Raw genomic sequence first — 19,451 nt, forward strand, 5'->3', positions numbered from 1 at the left:
CTCAAAATTGTATTATTCATGGTCTGGCTCAAACACCACTTCCGTCATAAAATGTTACTGCCACCAGAATCCAGAATTCTCTCTTCTTTACTCTAGAAATGAGTTTTTGCCTTAAATATTGCAGGAAAAGTCACATAAGTAGCTTTATTTACAGAGCAGGTTTGTTTTGTTGGTTGGGGTGGGGGTTTTATTCAGTCTCCAATGGTGCCTAGATAACATCATTAGGCAAGAATGTCAGTTTAAAAGAAATAAAAAATACGCAACACAACATCAATTTGCATGTCATCCTTGCACAGGGGCCATGCTAATCTTCTCTGTACCGTTCCGATTTCAATGTAGATGAAGCAAGCATTCTGGGAGCTCTTAAAGGTCCTATCTTGGGTCTCTGTGATCCTAGCAGCTTGTGGCCAGGGAACACACTCAGGAATGTGGGTGAGGTAATGGGCAGGTAGACAGAGAGAAGACCACAGGTATGAAGGGTTCTCTACTTACCTCTAGGGTTCGAACATGAGCCAGCATCTGCGGCAATCTCTGAATCTCATTTTCACTGATGTCAAGAGTTCGTAAACTCCGAAGTTCCCCCAAGGTGTCTGGAAGCTCCTTGAGTTTGTTGTCTGAAGAGATGTCAATGGCACAACTCAACACCCCAAAGCCCCTTCACCAAGTTCATGCCTGACACGCGACAGGACTTGAGGGTTCCTGAGGCAGCACTTTCACACCTGGAGCATCTACCTCCATCAGGTCCCAGATGTGAGTTCATATTCTCATGTCACCACTCACTAGTTGAGTGATTTAGGACAACAGATCTACCTTCCTGGAGAGGTTTTCTCATCTGTAAAATGAGGATACTACTATCTGGCCTGATAAAAATACTGAGGGATGCAATGAGATGATGCATTTAAAGCCTTCAACCCAGTGACCACCACACAGGATATAGTAAAGCATCCAGGTGTCAGTACTTTAATAATCATTCATACACTACAAAGACTGTAAACAAAGGTACTCTGTGCAGAAAGGGACAGCAAGAAACAGTGAAAGACCTGAGGGTTACAATGAAACGAGCCTCCGCTGAGGGTAAGCAGACTGCATTAGGATCTTAGCTTTGACACTATCTCCCCAGCCTGTCTTAGTAACCATTTCTTGCTGAGTCTCACTTCCCTCATTGGGAGATAAAATTCTCTGACTCATGCACAGAATTGTCACCAGGCTCACCACACTGCTGAATACAGAAGTGATGCATGACCACTGACTATAAAATGCTATTAGAATCATTACTGTGGTTACTCTCCTTGTCAGTCCACTACTCCAATCACTGCTGGTTATTTAACACCTGAGTCGGGGGGGGGCAGAGTAAAAGGGGGTGGTGGTGTCTGGTTTCAATACCATCTTTACCTCTGCTCATGAGGCCCCAGCTCTGAGGGGCCAATGGAAACCCTCCAGGTACCCTGTCTCTGATCACCATAGAGACTTCTGAAATTAGCTACCTCTATGTTCAATAGCTCCTGTGGATCCTGTCAGTCCCAAACTGTCAAACAAAAAGTGGCTCTTGGCCTCCATACCTTTCACATTGAGGGTTTGCAGCTGGATCAGGTCCCCAATGGAACGTGGGAGATATGACAGCTGATTCCTTTCTACATTCAAGACCTAAGGAAGAGGGGAAAACAACATAAGAACCCACGTAAGAACAGTGACTTCCCCTGTATCCCCTAATCCCTGCTTGGGCTAGGGCACTTTACATACATCTGTCCCTTGGCAGCCTTGTGAGGAGGGTAGAACTGTTACAATCCCATTTGAAAGCTGTTGTCCAAATAAAGTAAGGAAACAGTGCATGGTTTAAAATCAGGACAGGAGTATGTCAGGGTTGTATCCTTTCTCCATACTTATGCCATCTACAAAGCTACCAAATCATTTGAGAAGCTAGACTATACTAAGAAGAATGTGGCATCAGGATTGGATAAAGACTCATCAACAATGTGCATTATGCAGATGACACAGCCTTGCTTATAAAGTGAAGAGGACTTGAAACACTCGCTGCAGAAAATCAAAGATGACAGCCTTCAATATAGATTACATGTCAATATTAAGAAAACAAAAATCTGGGGAGCTCTGGTGGCCTAGTGGCAAGAAGCTGCAGGTGCACGGTTCAAATCCACCAGCTGCTCTGCTGGGGAAGGAGGGACACACACACACACACACACACACACCCTTAAAAAATTTAAAGAAAAGAAAACAAAAATCCTCACCAGTAGACCATAGGTAACATCACGATAGATGGAGAAAAGACTGAAGTTGTCAATGACTGTTTTACTTGGCTCCACAATCAACACTCACGACAGCAGTAGTCAAGAAATCAAAAGATAAAAAAAAAAAAGAAATCAAAAGATGTGTTGCTCTGGGAAAAATCTTCTGTCAAAGACCTCTCCAAAGTGTCAAAGACGTCTCCAAAGTGTCAAAGAACAACAATGTCAGTTTAAAGAGACCAAGGTACACCTGCTCCAAGACAGGTCTTTTCAATTACTTGCTATGTATCTGAAAGTGGGACAAGGAATAAGAATGACATAAGAATGGATGCCTTTGATTTATGGTGTTGGAGAAAAGTAGCGAATATCCCATGGACTGCTAAAAGAACAAACAAGTCTGTCTTTGAGGAAGTGCAAGGAGGGTGCTCCTTAGAGGCAAAGGTGGTAAACTTCATCTCATATACTTTGGGCATGTTGTCAGAGGCGCTAGTGCTTGGAAAAAGTCTGAATGCTGGGAAAGGCAGAGGATAACAGAAAGAGAGGAAGACCCTCAATGAGATGGCTGACACACTGACTAACTTCACAAGGCAGAAAGAGAATTAAATTCAGCCCAAGGCTGACTCTTATGGAGTAGAGATCTGACATGCCTTTTCTCTCCATGCCATGAATTCTGACACCAACCATTCGTCCTATGGCATTCTCTACTTTTCTGGGTTCAGTAATCTGTTTGAATGGCCACAAAGAACTCAAAGGCAATGCTCATCGATAAGGAGTTTATCAAGAAGTAATAGGTTACAGTCCCGGATTTTGTTCTTTTGTCAGGACAGTTCCTCTGCTATCCCTGACAGCAGGCCTCTGCTTGATCCTTGGTTTCTTGGGCTAGTCTAGTTTCTCAATTGATAGGGCAAATATTACAAAGCTCTTTAATTCCACCAATAAATGCCTATACTCTGCCAGCAAGCCTATTGCTTGAAGGAGTTTAACCTCCCAGTAAGCCTTGGCCTGAAGAAACTAATTTCCATCAGTCAGTGAGCCTCACTCCAAGTGTCCAGAGTACCCTCTGCATCAGTAAAGGCTCCTGGACAAAGGTACTCCGCTCTCTTGCTCTGTGGACCAGGAAGCCATTGCATTCTTTCTGCTGCCTCTACTGCCACCACTTCTCTGCCATTGCTTTTTGCCATCTCTGATATTTCAGCTTTGCCTTGGTCTAAGGGGTTCCCAGTGCAGGGACCCTGTTCCAAAGGAAATATTCTGTTCCCACTTCTTCTTAGTGGCTATCAAGCCTTCCTCTCTCTCTCCCCATTTGTCTTCTTTCATCTCGTGTAAAATAAAAGGCGTGACTCAAGCAAAGGTGGTAATTTGAGTAAAGGTGGTGACTTAAGTGCAATCTACGCTAATCTTACCTCCTCAACAGAATAAACAAACAAACAAACATCAAGCAAGCTTGGGGAAATAGAGAATCAGTGGAAGAGAGGAAGACCCTCTATGAAATAGACTGACACATTAACTGCAACAATGGAAAGAGCACAGCAGCAGAGGATGGCATGGGATCAGGCAAGGTTTGGTTTTATTTTACATAGTGTTATGAGTAGTAGCTGACTTCTCAGCCACTTAGCAACAACAGTACTCATCAACACAACCTAATCCTGCCTCCTTTACCCAGAGGTCAAGATTTACAATACACATAGCTCACAGAGACAAAGGCTAGTAATTCAGTGAGCCTCACAAAGTCAGGTCATCCTATGGCTCTAACTCTCCTGAAGTTAAGGAAATGGAAAATGAGCAGCAAAAAGGAAATGTGATCTGCTTGAGGTCTCAAGGCTGGTAGGGGCGCTGCTGGGATTGGAACTGGACTTGTAGGATTCCAAAGGCCACACTCCCACACTCCTGTGAGGAAGCAGACTGAGATAAAGGAGGCCAGAAGGATGACACGCTAAGTAGCTATCAAAAACAAATGGAAAACAAAACAGACATTAAAATAATGTGGCAGATGAATAATTGATGAGCCAGAATGACAGGAAGAGTTACTGTTAGGCATTTAAGAGCTTCAAAACAGTGAACACAGCAATTCCATAAAACACACACATTAAAAAACATCTCAAAGATCTATAGCAAGGCTTTTATTGTGGCTCTCTCTAATTGGTGGCAAGTACTGCTATTCCACCACATATTCTCTATATGACCTTGGAAGAGCTGGTCTTTACTCTGGGCCCTGGTTTTATCTTTATAAACTATAATAACTACATCATGGAATTGTTAATTCAAATAGTTTCTGGGTCTCCTCCACGTGTTATGTGAAGGCACTGCTCTCAGAGAGACTACACCAACAGAGGAGGCACTCAATAAAGCAGTAAAAATAAAACTAGTAATTACTGATGAAATTAGTGCAGGCAGGGAAATAAGCAGGTGCTAGGAGTGGTTAATAATGAAGATCTGACTAGATAGAGATGTGGGAGAAGGATCTCAGAGGGAGAGACCTTTGAGCAGAAAGGATCTCTGGGAAAGGCAATTTGGCAGGAGGAAGGGTTAGTGAAAAGGCTCTGGGCGTTTAGGAGCAGTAGGGAAGAGAGGAAGAGAGGCAGGTGAGGCTCACTGTATAGAGTCTTACTGGTCAAGAGAATGGATTTTAAACCAAGTGCAATGGAAAGAGATGTATCTGTAAAGTAGGGACAATAACAAAATCTACTCTCAGACTGTTTGTGCAGATTTAAGAGATAATGCGAAGAAAATGCTTAGCCCAAAGCCTGGCAAATAGTTAGCACTCAGTAAACGGAGGGGCTACTACTGATGCTAATTAATTAAACTGTGGTGTTGGTAAAGAATGCTGAATACACTATGGACTACCAAAGAACAAATCCGTCTTTGAACAGGCATAATCAGAGTGCTCTTAGCAGAAAAAGATGTCAAGACATCATCTCAAACTTTGGGCATGATAGCAAGAGAAGCCAATCCTTTAAGAAGACTATCGCATTTGGTAAAATAGACGGTTAGCAAAAAAAAAAAAAAGAAGACCCTCAGCAAAATGGATCGACAGTGGCTACATCAATGGGCTCAAGCAGAGCAGTGATTGTGAGGCTGGTGGAAGGTGAAGCAGTGTTTTGTTCTGTTGTAGATGGGGTCACTATGTATCAAAATGGACTCAGAAGCACCTAGAATCAACATTACTGACAGTGAGCCAGGGGGCTGAATTCATATCTAAAAGATAGACTCACTGACTCCTATTTTTTCCTGTAAACCTGTCAAAGCTTATGGTGAAATTCAAGAACGCATATGCCAAAAATATGATAGACATCTGCACGGGAACTGGAGGGATTCCTTTGGGCAGCTTAAGAGTTGAGAGGAAGAGGGAAGTGGCACTGCAAGTGACCTGCTTCTATTAGATAGAGCGCAATCAGGATATCCCAGGCTGTAGTTTCAAAGTCTCACGTGGGCAAGATGGAAGCAGGTTTCTCATTCCTGAAGCCATACCTGGAGGGCTGTCAGCTGCCCTATATCATCAGGAAGGGCTGTCAGCTGATTATCATGAAGATCCAGAACCTATAGAAAGAAGACAAGTTTAACGAGACATCTCTCCCTCAAATCACTGCTGTCAAGTCAAAACTAACTCATAGCACACTTATCAGTGGGTTTCCGGAGGCAGTAAATCACATAGGAGGAACTGCTGGAGCGGCAGGTTGATTTGAACTGCCAGAAACATGCCAGAAAGACATGGCCTCTGAGTCAACATTGCAAATCTGGACTATGCTACCAGAGCCCCTTAACAGAGCCCAGTTACTGTATTTTAGGTTCTATTGAGGCAAGATGTCTTGGATTTACCTCATGCCTCCGGTGCTGACACAGGTGTGTCTAGCACCCCTCTACTCCAACTACAATCATTCTCACCTCATTTCCTTTTTCAAATTTTTACACTATTTTATTTATGAAGTGTTTATTTCTACTGTTGTTTGTTGTTGTGTACCATCAAGTCAGAACTGACCCATAGCTGACTCATCAAGCTGACCCATCTATCTTGAAAAGACAGACTACAAAACAGCATGTTAAAACAAAACAAAAAAACAGCATGTCAAAATGTTCACTTTTTAAAAAAAGCACTCCATAATACATCTGTTAAGTTGTTGTTCTTGCTGATTGGGCATGTAGTTTCTGAAGATATTCTCCTAGAATATCTGGTAGCTTTTCTTTGGTAAAGTTTTTCGATGAACAAAAGTGTTAAATTTTTATGAGGTTCCATTTATTTGGATTTCTATTTGTCCATTTTAACTAGTAATCAAGTTTGTTGCCAAACAGGTGTTTAAAATATTTTGTTTGTAATACTGTCTTAACTCTCTTTATTTCCATTTGTTGTTGTCATGTGCCCTTGAGTCACCTGCAACCCACACCAACCCGAAGTACAGAAGTTCTGAAGGCTGTCCTGAGCCAGTCTCACTGATTCTGACACACCAATCTCCATTGCCCTAGTTACTGTATCAATCCATCTCATCCAGGATGTTCCTCCCCTGAGCTGTCCTTCTACCCTTCTGAGCAAGAATTGGTCCCTTTTTTTTGTTTTTTTGCTCAAAATATGTGAGACAGGGCTTCAAAATCCTAGCCTCAAGGAGAAACCTGGTTTCACCCTAAGACAGACCTATTTGTTTTCTCAGCAGTTTAAGACTCTTCTCCAGTATCACAACTCGAAGGCATTGATTCTTCTTTTGTCATCATTAGTCATTGTCCAGCTCTCTGATGCATAGCATTTAATTGCAAAGACCATGGCATGGATTAGGTGGATCTTAGTCTCTAGACTGACATTGTTGGTTTTCAATACTCTGGAGAGGTCCCTGACAGATTTTCTCAGTGCAATTCATCTTTTGATTTCCTGACTGCTGGTGTGAGGAGTGTTGATTGTGGAGTCAAGCAATTTTCTATTAAGTCAGCTGCAATCACACCTTTTCTATTTTATTTTTGTTATTTGCACCTTTTCCCTTTTGTCAGCCTAGCTAAACCCATCCACAGCTAGTAATTCTGATACACACTGACCTTTCAGGACTGAGCAGAACTGCACAGAGGTTTGCCAAGACTGTGATCTTTACAGAAGTAGACTACCCTATCTTGTTTCCATAGAGACATGGTGAGTTTGAACCGCTAATCTTTTGTATAGTAGATGAGTGCTTTAACCTACCAAGATTCCAATTCTAGTTAAGTGTTTGTCAATGTTATCAGTCTTTTTAAACAATCAGCTTTTGGTTTTGATTGTATTGGTTTTCTGTGATTTTATTAACTTCTGCTTTGATCTGCGCAATTTCCATTCTTCTAGTAGGCTTAGTCTTAGTTTGCTCTTCTCTTTCTGGTTCCTGGTTACTGAGTTAGGCTGCTAATTTGAAATTTTCTTTTTTTTTACATAACTATTTATTATCTGGTTATGTACTGCAACAGCTAGTGCACTGCACTTTTTCAGAGACAGCTGTTGCTTTAAGTTGCCCTCTCAATATTGCCTTCACTGTACCAGGTAAGTTTGAGTATGCTGTTCTTGCATTTTCATTTGATATCTTTCTTGAAATGTCACTGGCAGTTTAAAAGTTTATTGCATAATTTCCATAAGTACATGTAGTTTCAAAGGTTTTTTTCTGTTATTGATGTCTAGTATCAATTTTCTTTTACAATGATTTTAAGCAAAAAGGGCATAGATGACACAGAACTAGGCAGTGATTCATTCTACTGTACCTAAGGTCACCATGAGTTAGAGTGATCTGATGGCAGCTACCAACAACAACATGCATATTAGGTTTGTTTCATACATTTTTGTTTATTTCTAAGCATGCTTTTTTATGCTATTTTCTGACTACAAAAATAATGATGCTGGAAAATAACAGAAAAAAGGGTACATAACCAATTTTAAAAAGATAGGTTATTTCCAACTCCCACCAATCAGAGTTAAACATGCTGATGTCCAGACGTCCCTGTTTCTTAGCATGCAATCATGCTTTACCCCCTTCACAGCAGGCAGAACTACCCTGGATCACATCTCACAGAGAGCATTAATATGTTAACTAGAGTGTTAGACTCAAATGGCAGAAACTTAAAATCAAGGAGACACACAAAGAGACTTTCTGGGCCATGGACTGGCTGAAAGAAGGGCCACAGTACCTTGATGGTTACAAGACTCAGCAGGCTGCAGGACTTAGGAAGTAGGGAGGTGAGGTGATTAGTATGGACAATCAAAACCTGTGTGGAAATAAGGAAATGTTAGGTTGAAAAAGAGCAGCAGGGAGGCAAAGCTGAAAGGGATGGGAAGAGGCTCAGCACGGGACACAAGTGGCTCTGCAGTGTTTAATGACATGATCCCTGCTCTCTCAGATACAAGCAACAAGTGGATGCAATTCAGAATTGCAGGATCAAATGACCTTAAAATCTGGAATTTAAAAAAATCTGGAATTTCAAGAAAAAAAGGATCACAGGTCTAATTCTACCTTCTACCCTAAGGAAAGAGCCCCATATAACTATTCTGAGTTTACCTTCCTCAGCTTTGGTGACTTCATATGAAAACAAAACAAACAAAAAAATTACTTATATCCAAAGGTGGCTGTAAGGATTTAATAAGTTAATCAGGCAAAAGCCCTTAGCTGAGGCCAGTTGGAATCCACCACTGCTCCGCAGGAGAAAGATGAGTAATCATCTAATATGTGACTCATTGCCTCTGAAAACCTGTTGGAGCGTCAGCTATGAATTGGTTCTCACTCCACAGTAAGGTGGAGGTGTGTTTGTTGTTTTTCCTCCTACAATCATTACTTGATACAGGTGCCAGGTGCTTACTACTTTGTTGGTATGGAACACTTTTTACCTAGTTTTACTTAGGAACTTCATTTAGAATGTTTTATCTGCATTCAAAGCTGCAATGGTCTTCTAAAAAATGATTTCTGGCGAGCCCTGGTGGCCTAGTGGCAAGAAGCTGCACTGCAATCCCAGAGGTGAGCAGTTCAAATCCACCAGATGCTTTGCTGGAAAAGGAGGAACAATCTCCTCCTGTACCAGTCAAATCTGATTTGACGGTACACACACACAAAAATAATAAATATAAAAATAAAATTATTTCTTTCACTCTTAATATCCTCTGAATGACTGAAATGAAATTAGTATAGTGATTACTATTAGTGACCTACCTACCTTCCTGCTTGCCAGCCAGCCAGCCATCTATTTATCTGTCTATCTATCTATCCATCCATCATCTATCTATCTCACATCTTTCTATCACTCATTTAATTCTTATAACCTCTTTGAAAATGGAACTATAGATGTCTTCATTACAAAGGTTAAGAAACAGATGTAAAAGTTTAAGGAAGTTGCCCAGCCATGAAACAGGGAAGACCTAGGTTTGTCCCACCCCTAAGCCCACTCTGCTGATTGTGGACACTTGCTGCAGGTTAAAAGCTGAGAGAAAGAAGGCATCTATGCCAGGAAGAGAACACCAACATGTTCCCAGTGGTCATAAATAAGCAATAATTCTCTGAAAAGCAAGACTATCTTACCTTCTTCTGTAGAACTTTGCATGTTGCAAAAGCTCCAAATGGAATCTAAGATGAGATAAAGAAGAGTCAGTGCACAACATTGTCCTAGTTTTTAATGAGCTCTGAGTGGCAGACATGGGTGAGATGGGGCAGGAAGCAGACAAGAAATGCTGCTGTAGAGAACTGCTAATCCAGGGGCAAGGCTGCCCCGGAATGTTGCGTGGACATGCCAATTTCTCCTTTCCAATCAATTGGCAGAAGACTGGCCTGGCCTCTCTAACCCCTCAACCTCCAAATTAAGAACTCTTGTCAGGAGAAGGATCTCAGGTGCTTGACAGAGAATAGAAAATTCAAGACTTTTCCAGCATTCTAGAAATCTGTATAACCATTTTCTAGCTGGATTCCTTGATTCTTAGTTATCATGCTAAGGCTAAAGAATTACCTCAATTCTTTTTGGCAAGATCAAAGTTGAAGGAAATATGTCTAGTGATTTTGGCTAAAGCCCCCAACCCAATCTGTCTTTCCTGGAAGTACAGGTCAGATCAAATATAGCCCTCAAACAAACCTCAGTTTACCTCTGAAAGCTCACATTTAGAGATGTCAAGAATATCATCCGCGCCAGCTTCTTTTGCCTAAAAAAGGATAACAAGAACAAAAAGGACATTTTTCAAGCAAGCCATCTTTGCAGGACGGACAGAGAGAAAGACACAAAACTGAAGAGCAGCAAAGATTCACAGAGACCAGATTCAGATATTTGTGTGTGTGGTGGGGAGGGTAGGGGTGCTGCTTTCTTTTTCAAAGAGCCTGAAGTCCAGCAGGGAAGATAAATGTGACAAGTGATGATGAGTCTGATCAGCTATGGAAGTGGAGAACAGGGAACACCTGGAGAACTCAACAGGGGTCCTCACTGGTCTAGAGACAGACAGTCCATCCTTTCATCTCTGGAGGGAAGGGAGGCAGCAGGATAACAGCATAGCTTGTTTAGGGGCAGTGTGGAGCGGGGGGAAAATCAGAGGAAACTCCTGTCCCTTACCAGGCACATCTGGTACTCCAGGCGTTTCCGAGCCTCCTCGCTGGGTTTCCGCTTGCGGAAGAAGAGTGGCATCCTTCTCTTTGTCCAGAGTGATCTTTAAGACACTGCAGTAAAGGAGAGAAGTGAGGGCTTACAGAAGTCTTTACAACCCTCCCAAGGCCCAGAACAGGTAAAACAGTAACACAGAATTCATCTGTGGGTTTGTGAATTCCATGAGGACAGTGTGTGCTGATCTTATCCATCAATGTGTCCTCTGAGCCCCATATACCAGGCATTCACTACTGTCGGTTGACCAGACAAGAGTCAGCAAGATGTGATGGGAGAACTCCACATAGCAGCCAGGAGACCAGGTGTAGGCCACATTTGCTACTATAAGATCTTAAGCACAATTCTTTTCGTTTGGGCCTCCAACGCTCTTCCACTTTAGACAAAGGAGTTGACTTAGGTCCTTTCCAAGGATGACTTTTGATAACCCTAGTACCCTTTGTTGATTCATTTCTATTCGCTCTAACTGCCACAGTGTTATCAGCAGAACCAACCTCAAGCCAACCATGACCTTGGGGAGCACAATTACATCATGTTTCAAGATGCCTAAATTAATAAGTAATCCTGAAGAACTATACCATGATCACAATGATTCCATTTGATTCTTATCTATTTATAGATGAAAAACTTGAGGCTCACGGAATCCAACAGTACAGTTAAACAACTTGTAACCTCAGTCCTCTGAGTCCTGAGCCTGTTGAGTCCACCTAGTTCCTCAGTGTTCAAATAACTCAGCACACACTGAGCACACTGCCACAGGGTCAAGGTGCTCACTTCCTCCACAGCACTCTGCCAATGCCAGGAAATTCATCAGGGCAGTTTATGCTTTGGGTTGAAACACAGCCTGGCTTAAATTCCAGCACAGCCACCCACTAGAGTGCCCCCTTGCTTTACGCTGAGCCTATTTCTTCATCTATAAATTATGAAGAACATTGTTACCAACACTGCATGTTATGAAGATCCAGTCATTTCCTATATGTAAAGACCATAATACGTATACTCCCACCTTCTACTCTACTACCACTTCCAATATGGGGTCAATTTTGACTCATACTGTCCCTATAGGTAAGAGTAGAATTGTCCCATAGGGTTTCCAAGCCTGTAATCATACGGAAGGAAGCAGGCTGCCACCCCTAAAACAGAGCAGATGGTACCTGACCTTTTAATTAACAGCTGAACACTTCACCACTGTGTCACTGGGGCTCTTTGCCCAGAGCACAATAGCTGGTGTATATAAAAATCCACTGTCATAGTACTGATTTCAACTCAATATGATCGTTCAGTGGGTCTCTGACAAGAAGACAGCCCAGGGCAGTGCAACAATAATGGCCATGTCACCAGACTGTGTGTATAAATGTTGTTGTGTGCCACTGAGTTAGAGCTGATGCAATAAATCACACAGAAGAATGCCCACCCTTTTCCCAAGGAACAGCTGGTGGGTTCAAACTGTGTGCCTTTGGGATTGCAGCACAGTTTCTTACTACTAGGCCACCAAAGCTCCCTGAAAAACGAGTGCTCATAAATGCTTGCCACCTAGCACGGCATACCTAACAACGGATTAAGGAGCACGGGAGACCAGGGAGAGATGCAGTTGAGGACAAACCCAGTTCTCAAAATAAGAGGCCACAATCAAGGGTCTCTGCCCGTAGGGACACAGGGGCGTGGGCCAGGTCTGCAGTGCTGGCTCAAGCCTCTCCTGTCACCCCACTGTGCCAGCAGGGATGGATAACGATTGGGGAAACAACATCCACTCTTCTAGCTCTTATCTCCTAGCTCCAAAATGAATAAACTTGCCCATCTTCTCTTCACTAACTAGCAAGTCGCCAAGCCCAGTTCATCTCAGCCTGGACCCCCGACAATGAGCCCTCCCGCAAGCCCTCTCTGACGTCCATCCTAGAAAGGGAGAACCACACCCATCATTTGGGATGAGCCGAGCTGTCAGACCTGATTTCGTGGATGGAGAGGTCGCCGACGTTCCGACCCTCGGGGGACCCGAAGGCAGACGGATCAATCAGTGAGGCTGGTCATGGACGCAGGGTCACAAACCATAATGCACAGGCCTGAGCGGAGCCGGTGTCTGGTCTCTTCCAAAGGCAGAAGCTGGGGACCCAAACTCAGAATCTCACAGTCATGCACATGAAGTCTGAGAGTCGCAGAATCTTCGAATCCAACAGTTGGAACGGATTCAGGCTCGTATAAAATTACTTTGATAACCAGAATACATACATCAAAGGGGAGGCAGAAGAGAACCCAGAGTGGTCAAAACACTTGGGTTCCGGGATGGGGACGCGGGACCTCCAGGGGAGGGGCGGCGCCCAGGGATGGGAGACCGGGTCCGCGGTGACAGTAGTACTCGTGACTAGGGAGCAGGTCCCAGGGAGCTAACAGCTCCGAAATCCCATCAGAGTCTCCAGCCGCAGGTCACAGAGGTGTGAGACCCTCGGGCGGTTCAGCTCAGGCGTCCAGCCCACTAGCAACATCGTTGCAAGGGCGTCGTTGGCCGCTTGGGCGGAGCCTGCAGTTCTCGCGAGAGCAGGGTTTTTAAGGGTATATCCGGCGCGACCACAGGCCTTCCTGTCTTTCGGCTTTCGGTTCGAGGAGGCTTCGGTGCAACTTTCTTCGGTCGTCCCGCATCCGGGTTCATCCGACACCAGCCGCCTCCGCCATGCCGCCCAAGTTCGACCCCAACGAGATTAAAGTCGGTGGGTGTTCTCGATGTTGCCGGGGCTGCGATATGGGGCATCGCTCCTCGTCGGAGCCGCGGCCCCTGCCGCGCTTTTCTTTCTCAAGTCGGTCTCTAAAGCCTTGGCCTTCTGAAGGCTCTGTTGGAACTTCGGGTGCATCGTTTAGGGCGCTGTGCGGTCCTGGCCGAGTTTCTTGCCCTTCTGGCCCTCCACCTCCCCACGTGTTAATGGGGCGGGAGGACCCGACAACGTGTGGCGGCTTTGCAGACCGCACACTAGGGTAAGGTTTGTTTTCGGCTTTTTCTGCTCTCTCCTGGGCTGGCTCCCTGGCACCTGGGACTGCTTCACGCCGGCCACGTGTGAGAGCCATAGATGGTCGCAGGATTTTAAGTTGTTGATCCACGTGGCACTCGCTGCGGCGGCCCTCGCCCAAGGGAACTGCCCGTGGTTCGCCGAACAGCGATGACCTATCAGTCCCCGCCGAGCCAGGCTGCCGATTTGAGACGCACTGGGTTGGGTGATCTTGCTCAGAAGATAGGGCGAGAGGGGTCTGGGCTGGTTCTGTAGAGGCACTCATCCTTCTTTCTCGTAGTGTACCTGAGGTGTACCGGTGGGGAAGTCGGTGCCACTTCCGCTCTGGCCCCCAAGATCGGCCCCCTGGGTCTGGTAAGTTCTTCGTATTTATTCATTTATAAAGCAAAGTAGGCTCTGGCATGGCTAGACGTGTACCGAGCACAGTATTGCAAAATACTTCACGTTAATCGGCAAATGTCTGATGAACCGCCTTGTTAAATGTACACAGAGGCCTGGGTAAAAATGGGAAGGGTTTGCTGTATTTCTTGTGATCAGGAAGATGGACTTAGCAGTTGGGAAAATTAACTACAGCGTGGGTGAAGGTACAGGTAAACAGTTCACTGGAGAGCTTTTCTAAACTGTAATCCGTGTGGTTAATAGAACAAGTTATTCCTTAGCACTAGGGAGCTCTGGGGACTTGGTCTGTAGGCAGTTGGGGCCCTTAACCCAAAGGTCCTTCAAAATTGGCTCATCTACACAGGAGAATGATGGGACAACCTCATTTGCTTCTGTTAACTGCTGGGTCTGTTCTGAGGCCACTCCTCATCATATAGGTGGTGGAACTGGTGGGTTTTTTAGAGGAAGATACTGTATGCCCATCAAAGAGTTGGTGGATTTTTTTAAAGTTTTTATTATTTTTGTGTGCGTGTACCGTCAAATCAGATCTGACTGGTACAGGAGGAGATTGTCCCTCCTTCCCCTGCAGAGCATCTGGTGGATTCGAACCGTGCACCTCTGGGGTTGTAGTTGCAGCTCCTTGCCACTAGGCCACCAGAGCTCCCTAATTGGTGGATATGAACCACGTGTCTTCAGGACTAAACTAGGCCATCAGAGCTCCCTCACTATTTAGAAAATGAGTTTTTAATTACTAGCCACATTTCCCTACTGCCCTTCACTTTTCTTTTTTCAATTTTTGTCTGTGTACCGTCAAATCAGATCTGACTGGTACACACCTTCACTTTTTATGCAGTGCTTTTATAGAACATGGATTTCCAAGAATATTTATATGCCTTTATTCCTTTGGGCAGTGTCGCAAATGTATCTTCACTATTGTAACTGCTGTCTTAACAATCCTTAGCTTAGCTGGTAGTTGGAGATATCCCCTTAGTTTAGGCAGTGATCACTAGGGAAATTTTCCTAGCAGCAGATACTCAGGTCCCATCTCTGGCACCTGAGACCTGGTGTCATTAAAGCTGTCTAGGTGATTGTAATGTAAATGCACGGAAACCTTTTGCTTTACTCTTTTGAAGAGGCCTTAAGCTTATACAGTGCATTTCTACTATGGGGAGAGCAGTGCATTGACATAGGTAAAGTAAGGTGTTTAAGACATTTACTTAATGAATGCTGGAAAAGGATTTGAAACATTGTCAAATGAAGTAGGAGGCAGTTAAGAGTTTTGGGCACAGTGTAATTGTGTACTTGTATTTCTACAGTCTCCAAAAAAGGTTGGTGATGACATTGCCAAGGCCACCGGTGACTGGAAGGGACTAAGGATTACAGTGAAACTGACGATTCAGAACAGACAGGCCCAGGTATTGTATTTAGTTTGACAGAGAAGAGGTGGAAACCTTTTGGCATCCCTGGGTGGAAGATTTTGCTAGTAGCCATAAAAGAAATGAGAAAAAAGATTGTCTGGGGAACATTTTTGTAAGGGCATGTATCTTGAACAAAGGAATAGCTTTCTCTCTTACTCATTTGACTTTGGCCAGACAGCTTGATTTCTTTCAGAATAATACACAGCCTGGCACGCTGTGTGTGTGTTAAGAGCCTAAAGCCTGACTCATGAACTCTGAGAGCCAGAGTACATGGCGATGCTGCTGTCTGTTAATTGGAGGTGTGGTAGGTCTTACTCACACAAAGAATCTCTATTGCAGATTGAAGTGGTGCCTTCTGCCTCTGCCCTGATCATCAAAGCCCTAAAGGAACCACCCAGAGACAGAAAGAAGCAGAAAAATAGTGAGTGGTCTTCTCCCAGTTATCTGTTGTGACTGATTTGTAGCTAGTATTTGATAATGAAACCTAAACTGACATTGGTTTTGGATGATTTGTTTATTTTTTTTTTTTTTTTAGGGCTAAACACTACCTAAAAATGCCACATTGATTTTACAGTGTCTGAAAGAGGGAATGGGGGTGGGGGGCTAGTGTCTGTTCTTGGAGAGGCATTGGAAAGGGCTGGACTGTAAATCAAGAGTCAGCCTCTTTACTGAATTAACCCCAGTAATTTTAGCATTGCTTCATCTTTGAATAGGAATAAAAATGTACATTTAAAAGGCTTAGCCACCCGCCACTGTACCTGCCCACTGCTTGGCTGGTGCATTCCAGAGGTGTGCTGATAGTGAGCCCCAGCTTAGGAAACAGGGTTGTTCTTCATGTGGATGACTCTGTGCCGAAAGCATGGGAACAACCTAGAAAGATGACCTCGTTATCTGTGCTGCTCTGAACTTGGGTTTTGACACTTTTGTTCTTTTTCTGCAGTTAAGCACAGTGGAAATATCACTTTTGATGAGATTGTTGGCATTGCCCGGCAGATGCGGCACCGGTCTTTAGCCAGAGAACTCTCTGGTAAGAGCAGGACAACTTGGGGTCTTTTTGCTGAATAAAAGCCAACATTTGGCTTGAGGTTGTTTGGTAATCTTGGGTTGAGTAGGTCAATGATAACAGCCTTCCAGTCTGTAGCTTTGAGGTATTTTTAATACTCCATCAGATAGATCTATTCATTTCAAGCCCTTCTGATGCCATTTTCTTTTTTTTCCAAATACTAGGAACTATTAAAGAGATCCTGGGAACTGCCCAATCTGTGGGCTGCAATGTTGATGGCCGTCACCCTCATGACATCATAGAAGACATCAACAGTGGTGCTGTGGAATGCCCAGCTGTAAGAGACCTACACTGCTGTAGTTTTGTTAAAATGAGGGTCCCTGTGAGGGGTCGCTATTCATGTCTGTAGATAAAAAGTAGGAATTAACCTGTAGTGGGCTGGGAAACTTCTTACTACTGACAGTCTTTTTTTTTCTTACAGAGCTAAGGAACTACAGATGAAAATATTTCAATAAAGGATTATTTGTTAACCAATGAATTTGTGGGGTTCATTTTTGAAAGGTGTTTTTTTTTTTTCCTGTGTTAATTCTCCTGGGGGAGAGCTAGCTCCTTGGACCTTAGGGATAGTTAATTTGGACCAAGGGTGGCTGGGCTTGTGGAGACATGGTGTGCCACCACTAACTGCTTTGTGTGGTACCTGATGAGATAAGCAAAGCTACAGTGCTTTTACAAGTATTCCTAAAGGCTATTAAGGATTTCCCAGGATGGGCAATCTCTTGTGCAGTTAACCATATCTGAAAACCCTTCTGAGGGTCAGCTGTGGTTTGGTCTGACCTGGTGGTATACTACAATATAGCTTTTTCATCATTCCAAAGTCTCCATCTTGGTGGGAAAATTTCATTACCAATCCAAAGATGTGAATCTACTCTCTTCCTTGGGACTTGCTACCTCTCTAAGAAGCCACTAGAAGATTTCTGAATTGGTTCTGACGTGGTATATAACAAGTGTTCATCATGCCAAGTCTCCATCTTAAAAATGGATTTCAGTCTGTTAGGCATGTGGTTGGGAGCTCTGGTGACTTACTCTAGATAACTGCTGTTAGTGGGCAACTTCTCAGGAGAAAGATGGACCATTTATAGCTTAAAAAAAAACCCCACTCAGTCTGACTCTGGCAGTGAGGTTTTTTAAATAGGTATGGGATAAAGCCCTTGGCAGCAGAACAAATTGCATACACTCAGCAGTTTTCTTTTTCTCTGCAATTTTGTTAGTACTTTGAAATTGATTTTATGTGCAGTAAGGAGGAGAATCTCAGCCTTAAATGGAACAGAACTTTTGGAGAGAATAAGCATTTCAGAACACTTGAGATGGTCTAAAAGTTGCCTGACAAGTACAAGAGTGTAGGGAAGAGTTCACCAAGTGGGATATAGGATAAGAGTATTTGTGTTGTGTGAACTAATTCCCATGGACTTGGCCAAATAATGGAAAAAGGTCCATCTTGGAGTTGCAACTAAGGGAGCTCAGCAAGGATGAAGCTTTACCACTGGGGAGTGAAGGGATAGTGTGAAAAGGATAGATATAAAATGTAAGGGGTCTCACTGCCAAAGATCTCCCATGCAATTCACAGCCTCCAAAAACAAGGAGAGAACATCTACAGACTTGGGACATAGAGTGGTGTGAAGGAAGCAAGTACAATTTCCTGTCAAAAACTAACATGAAATCCTGGTTCGGCTTGCAACTCGGGTCTGCCTGAGACTGCACATAGGAGATTGCCCATCTCCTATGTAATACAACTGCTTGCTGGATTGATTCAAGCTGCCAAGAGTTCCCTTGTCACCACTGAAAGATTCTGTGTTGGGTATAGCCTCAAAAGCAGCTGAGGGATCACTTTGTTCTGGCAGTGAATTTAATATCCGGTCTTCTCATCCTTGCTGTCTTGGGGCTGGCTGGCTTTGTTCATGGGAATAGCATGACTATACATAGTGAATTGCTATCAGGGAAGACCCTTGGCACAACGGACTGGAATGTATAGTTTTTGGTGGCTTGTTTTTCCGATTTTCAGCTTCCCTGGTCAAACCCCAAGGGAGCTCTGGTGGTCTAGCAGCAAGAAGCTTCACTGCAATCCCAGAGGTACTTCGTTCAAATCCACCAGATACTCTGCTGGAGAAGGAGGGGCAATCTACTACTGTACCAGTCTGATAGGATTTGACGGTACACACACAAAAAAGTCATACCCCAAATGTCCTGTATGAAAAGTGAATCTTCCACAGTGAAAGGGGCACTTTCAAAGTGGCTGCTGATTATACTATACCGTGGTGGCAAAATAGTTTAACGCTCAGCTGCTAATCAAAAGGTAGACAAAAATTTCACCAGCGGCAATCTGCTATAAAAAGAACAAGGTCTGTTACAGAGAAGGGGGGAGGGGGAGGAGGAGAGGGGAAGATATAATGGCAGCATCGAGTGTTGTCAATTCCATCCTCAGAACTGCATAGACTGAGCAGTATGCCAGTTTTTATCTCGGCTGAAGCAGTTGGTAAATTCAAACCAGCCATTAGGTTACATCAGTATTCTTTTTTTTTTTTTTTTTTTAGTACAGTGGCATTCCCATTTTTAATCTTACCAAAACCAATCCAACAGCTAGGTCCTTACATATTTCCGCCCCCCCTCACCCCCCACCCCAGGCCAAGGCAGCAGCAAAAAACATCAATAGAGCGTGTGAAAATACGATGACGGTGTGTGCAGTGTAGTGTTTCCAGATGTCTCTGTCTTCTGTCTTCTTATGGTAGAAGCCGTTTCTTTCCCCAAATTCCACACACACACCCCTCCCCCTAACCCCCAAGTCCAGGTGTTGGGCTTCCAC

At 43.8% G+C, this 19,451-nt stretch overlaps 1 protein-coding gene across 2 annotated transcripts in view; it reads right to left on the minus strand.

Annotated features, from left to right (window-relative positions):
* LRSAM1 (leucine rich repeat and sterile alpha motif containing 1) overlaps window positions 1-10,826 on the minus strand; it is a 40,678-nt gene extending 29,852 nt beyond the window's left edge. For both annotated transcript variants that reach the window (XM_006892538.1, XM_006892537.1), the window contains exons 1-7: window positions 10,755-10,826; window positions 10,297-10,353; window positions 9,743-9,787; window positions 8,364-8,441; window positions 5,709-5,777; window positions 1,560-1,644; window positions 493-614 (exon numbers count right to left, since the gene is read on the minus strand). In XM_006892538.1, the coding sequence (XP_006892600.1) occupies window positions 493-614; window positions 1,560-1,644; window positions 5,709-5,777; window positions 8,364-8,441; window positions 9,743-9,787; window positions 10,297-10,353; window positions 10,755-10,826 (528 nt within the window). The remainder of the gene's footprint in view (window positions 1-492; window positions 615-1,559; window positions 1,645-5,708; window positions 5,778-8,363; window positions 8,442-9,742; window positions 9,788-10,296; window positions 10,354-10,754) is intronic.
* Window positions 10,827-19,451: the final 8,625 nt, after the last annotated feature.

Source organism: Elephantulus edwardii, unplaced genomic scaffold (assembly GCF_000299155.1).
Source record: "Elephantulus edwardii isolate Elephantulus edwardi_28Jun2011 unplaced genomic scaffold, EleEdw1.0 scaffold00116, whole genome shotgun sequence".
NCBI lineage: Eukaryota > Metazoa > Chordata > Mammalia > Macroscelidea > Macroscelididae > Elephantulus > Elephantulus edwardii.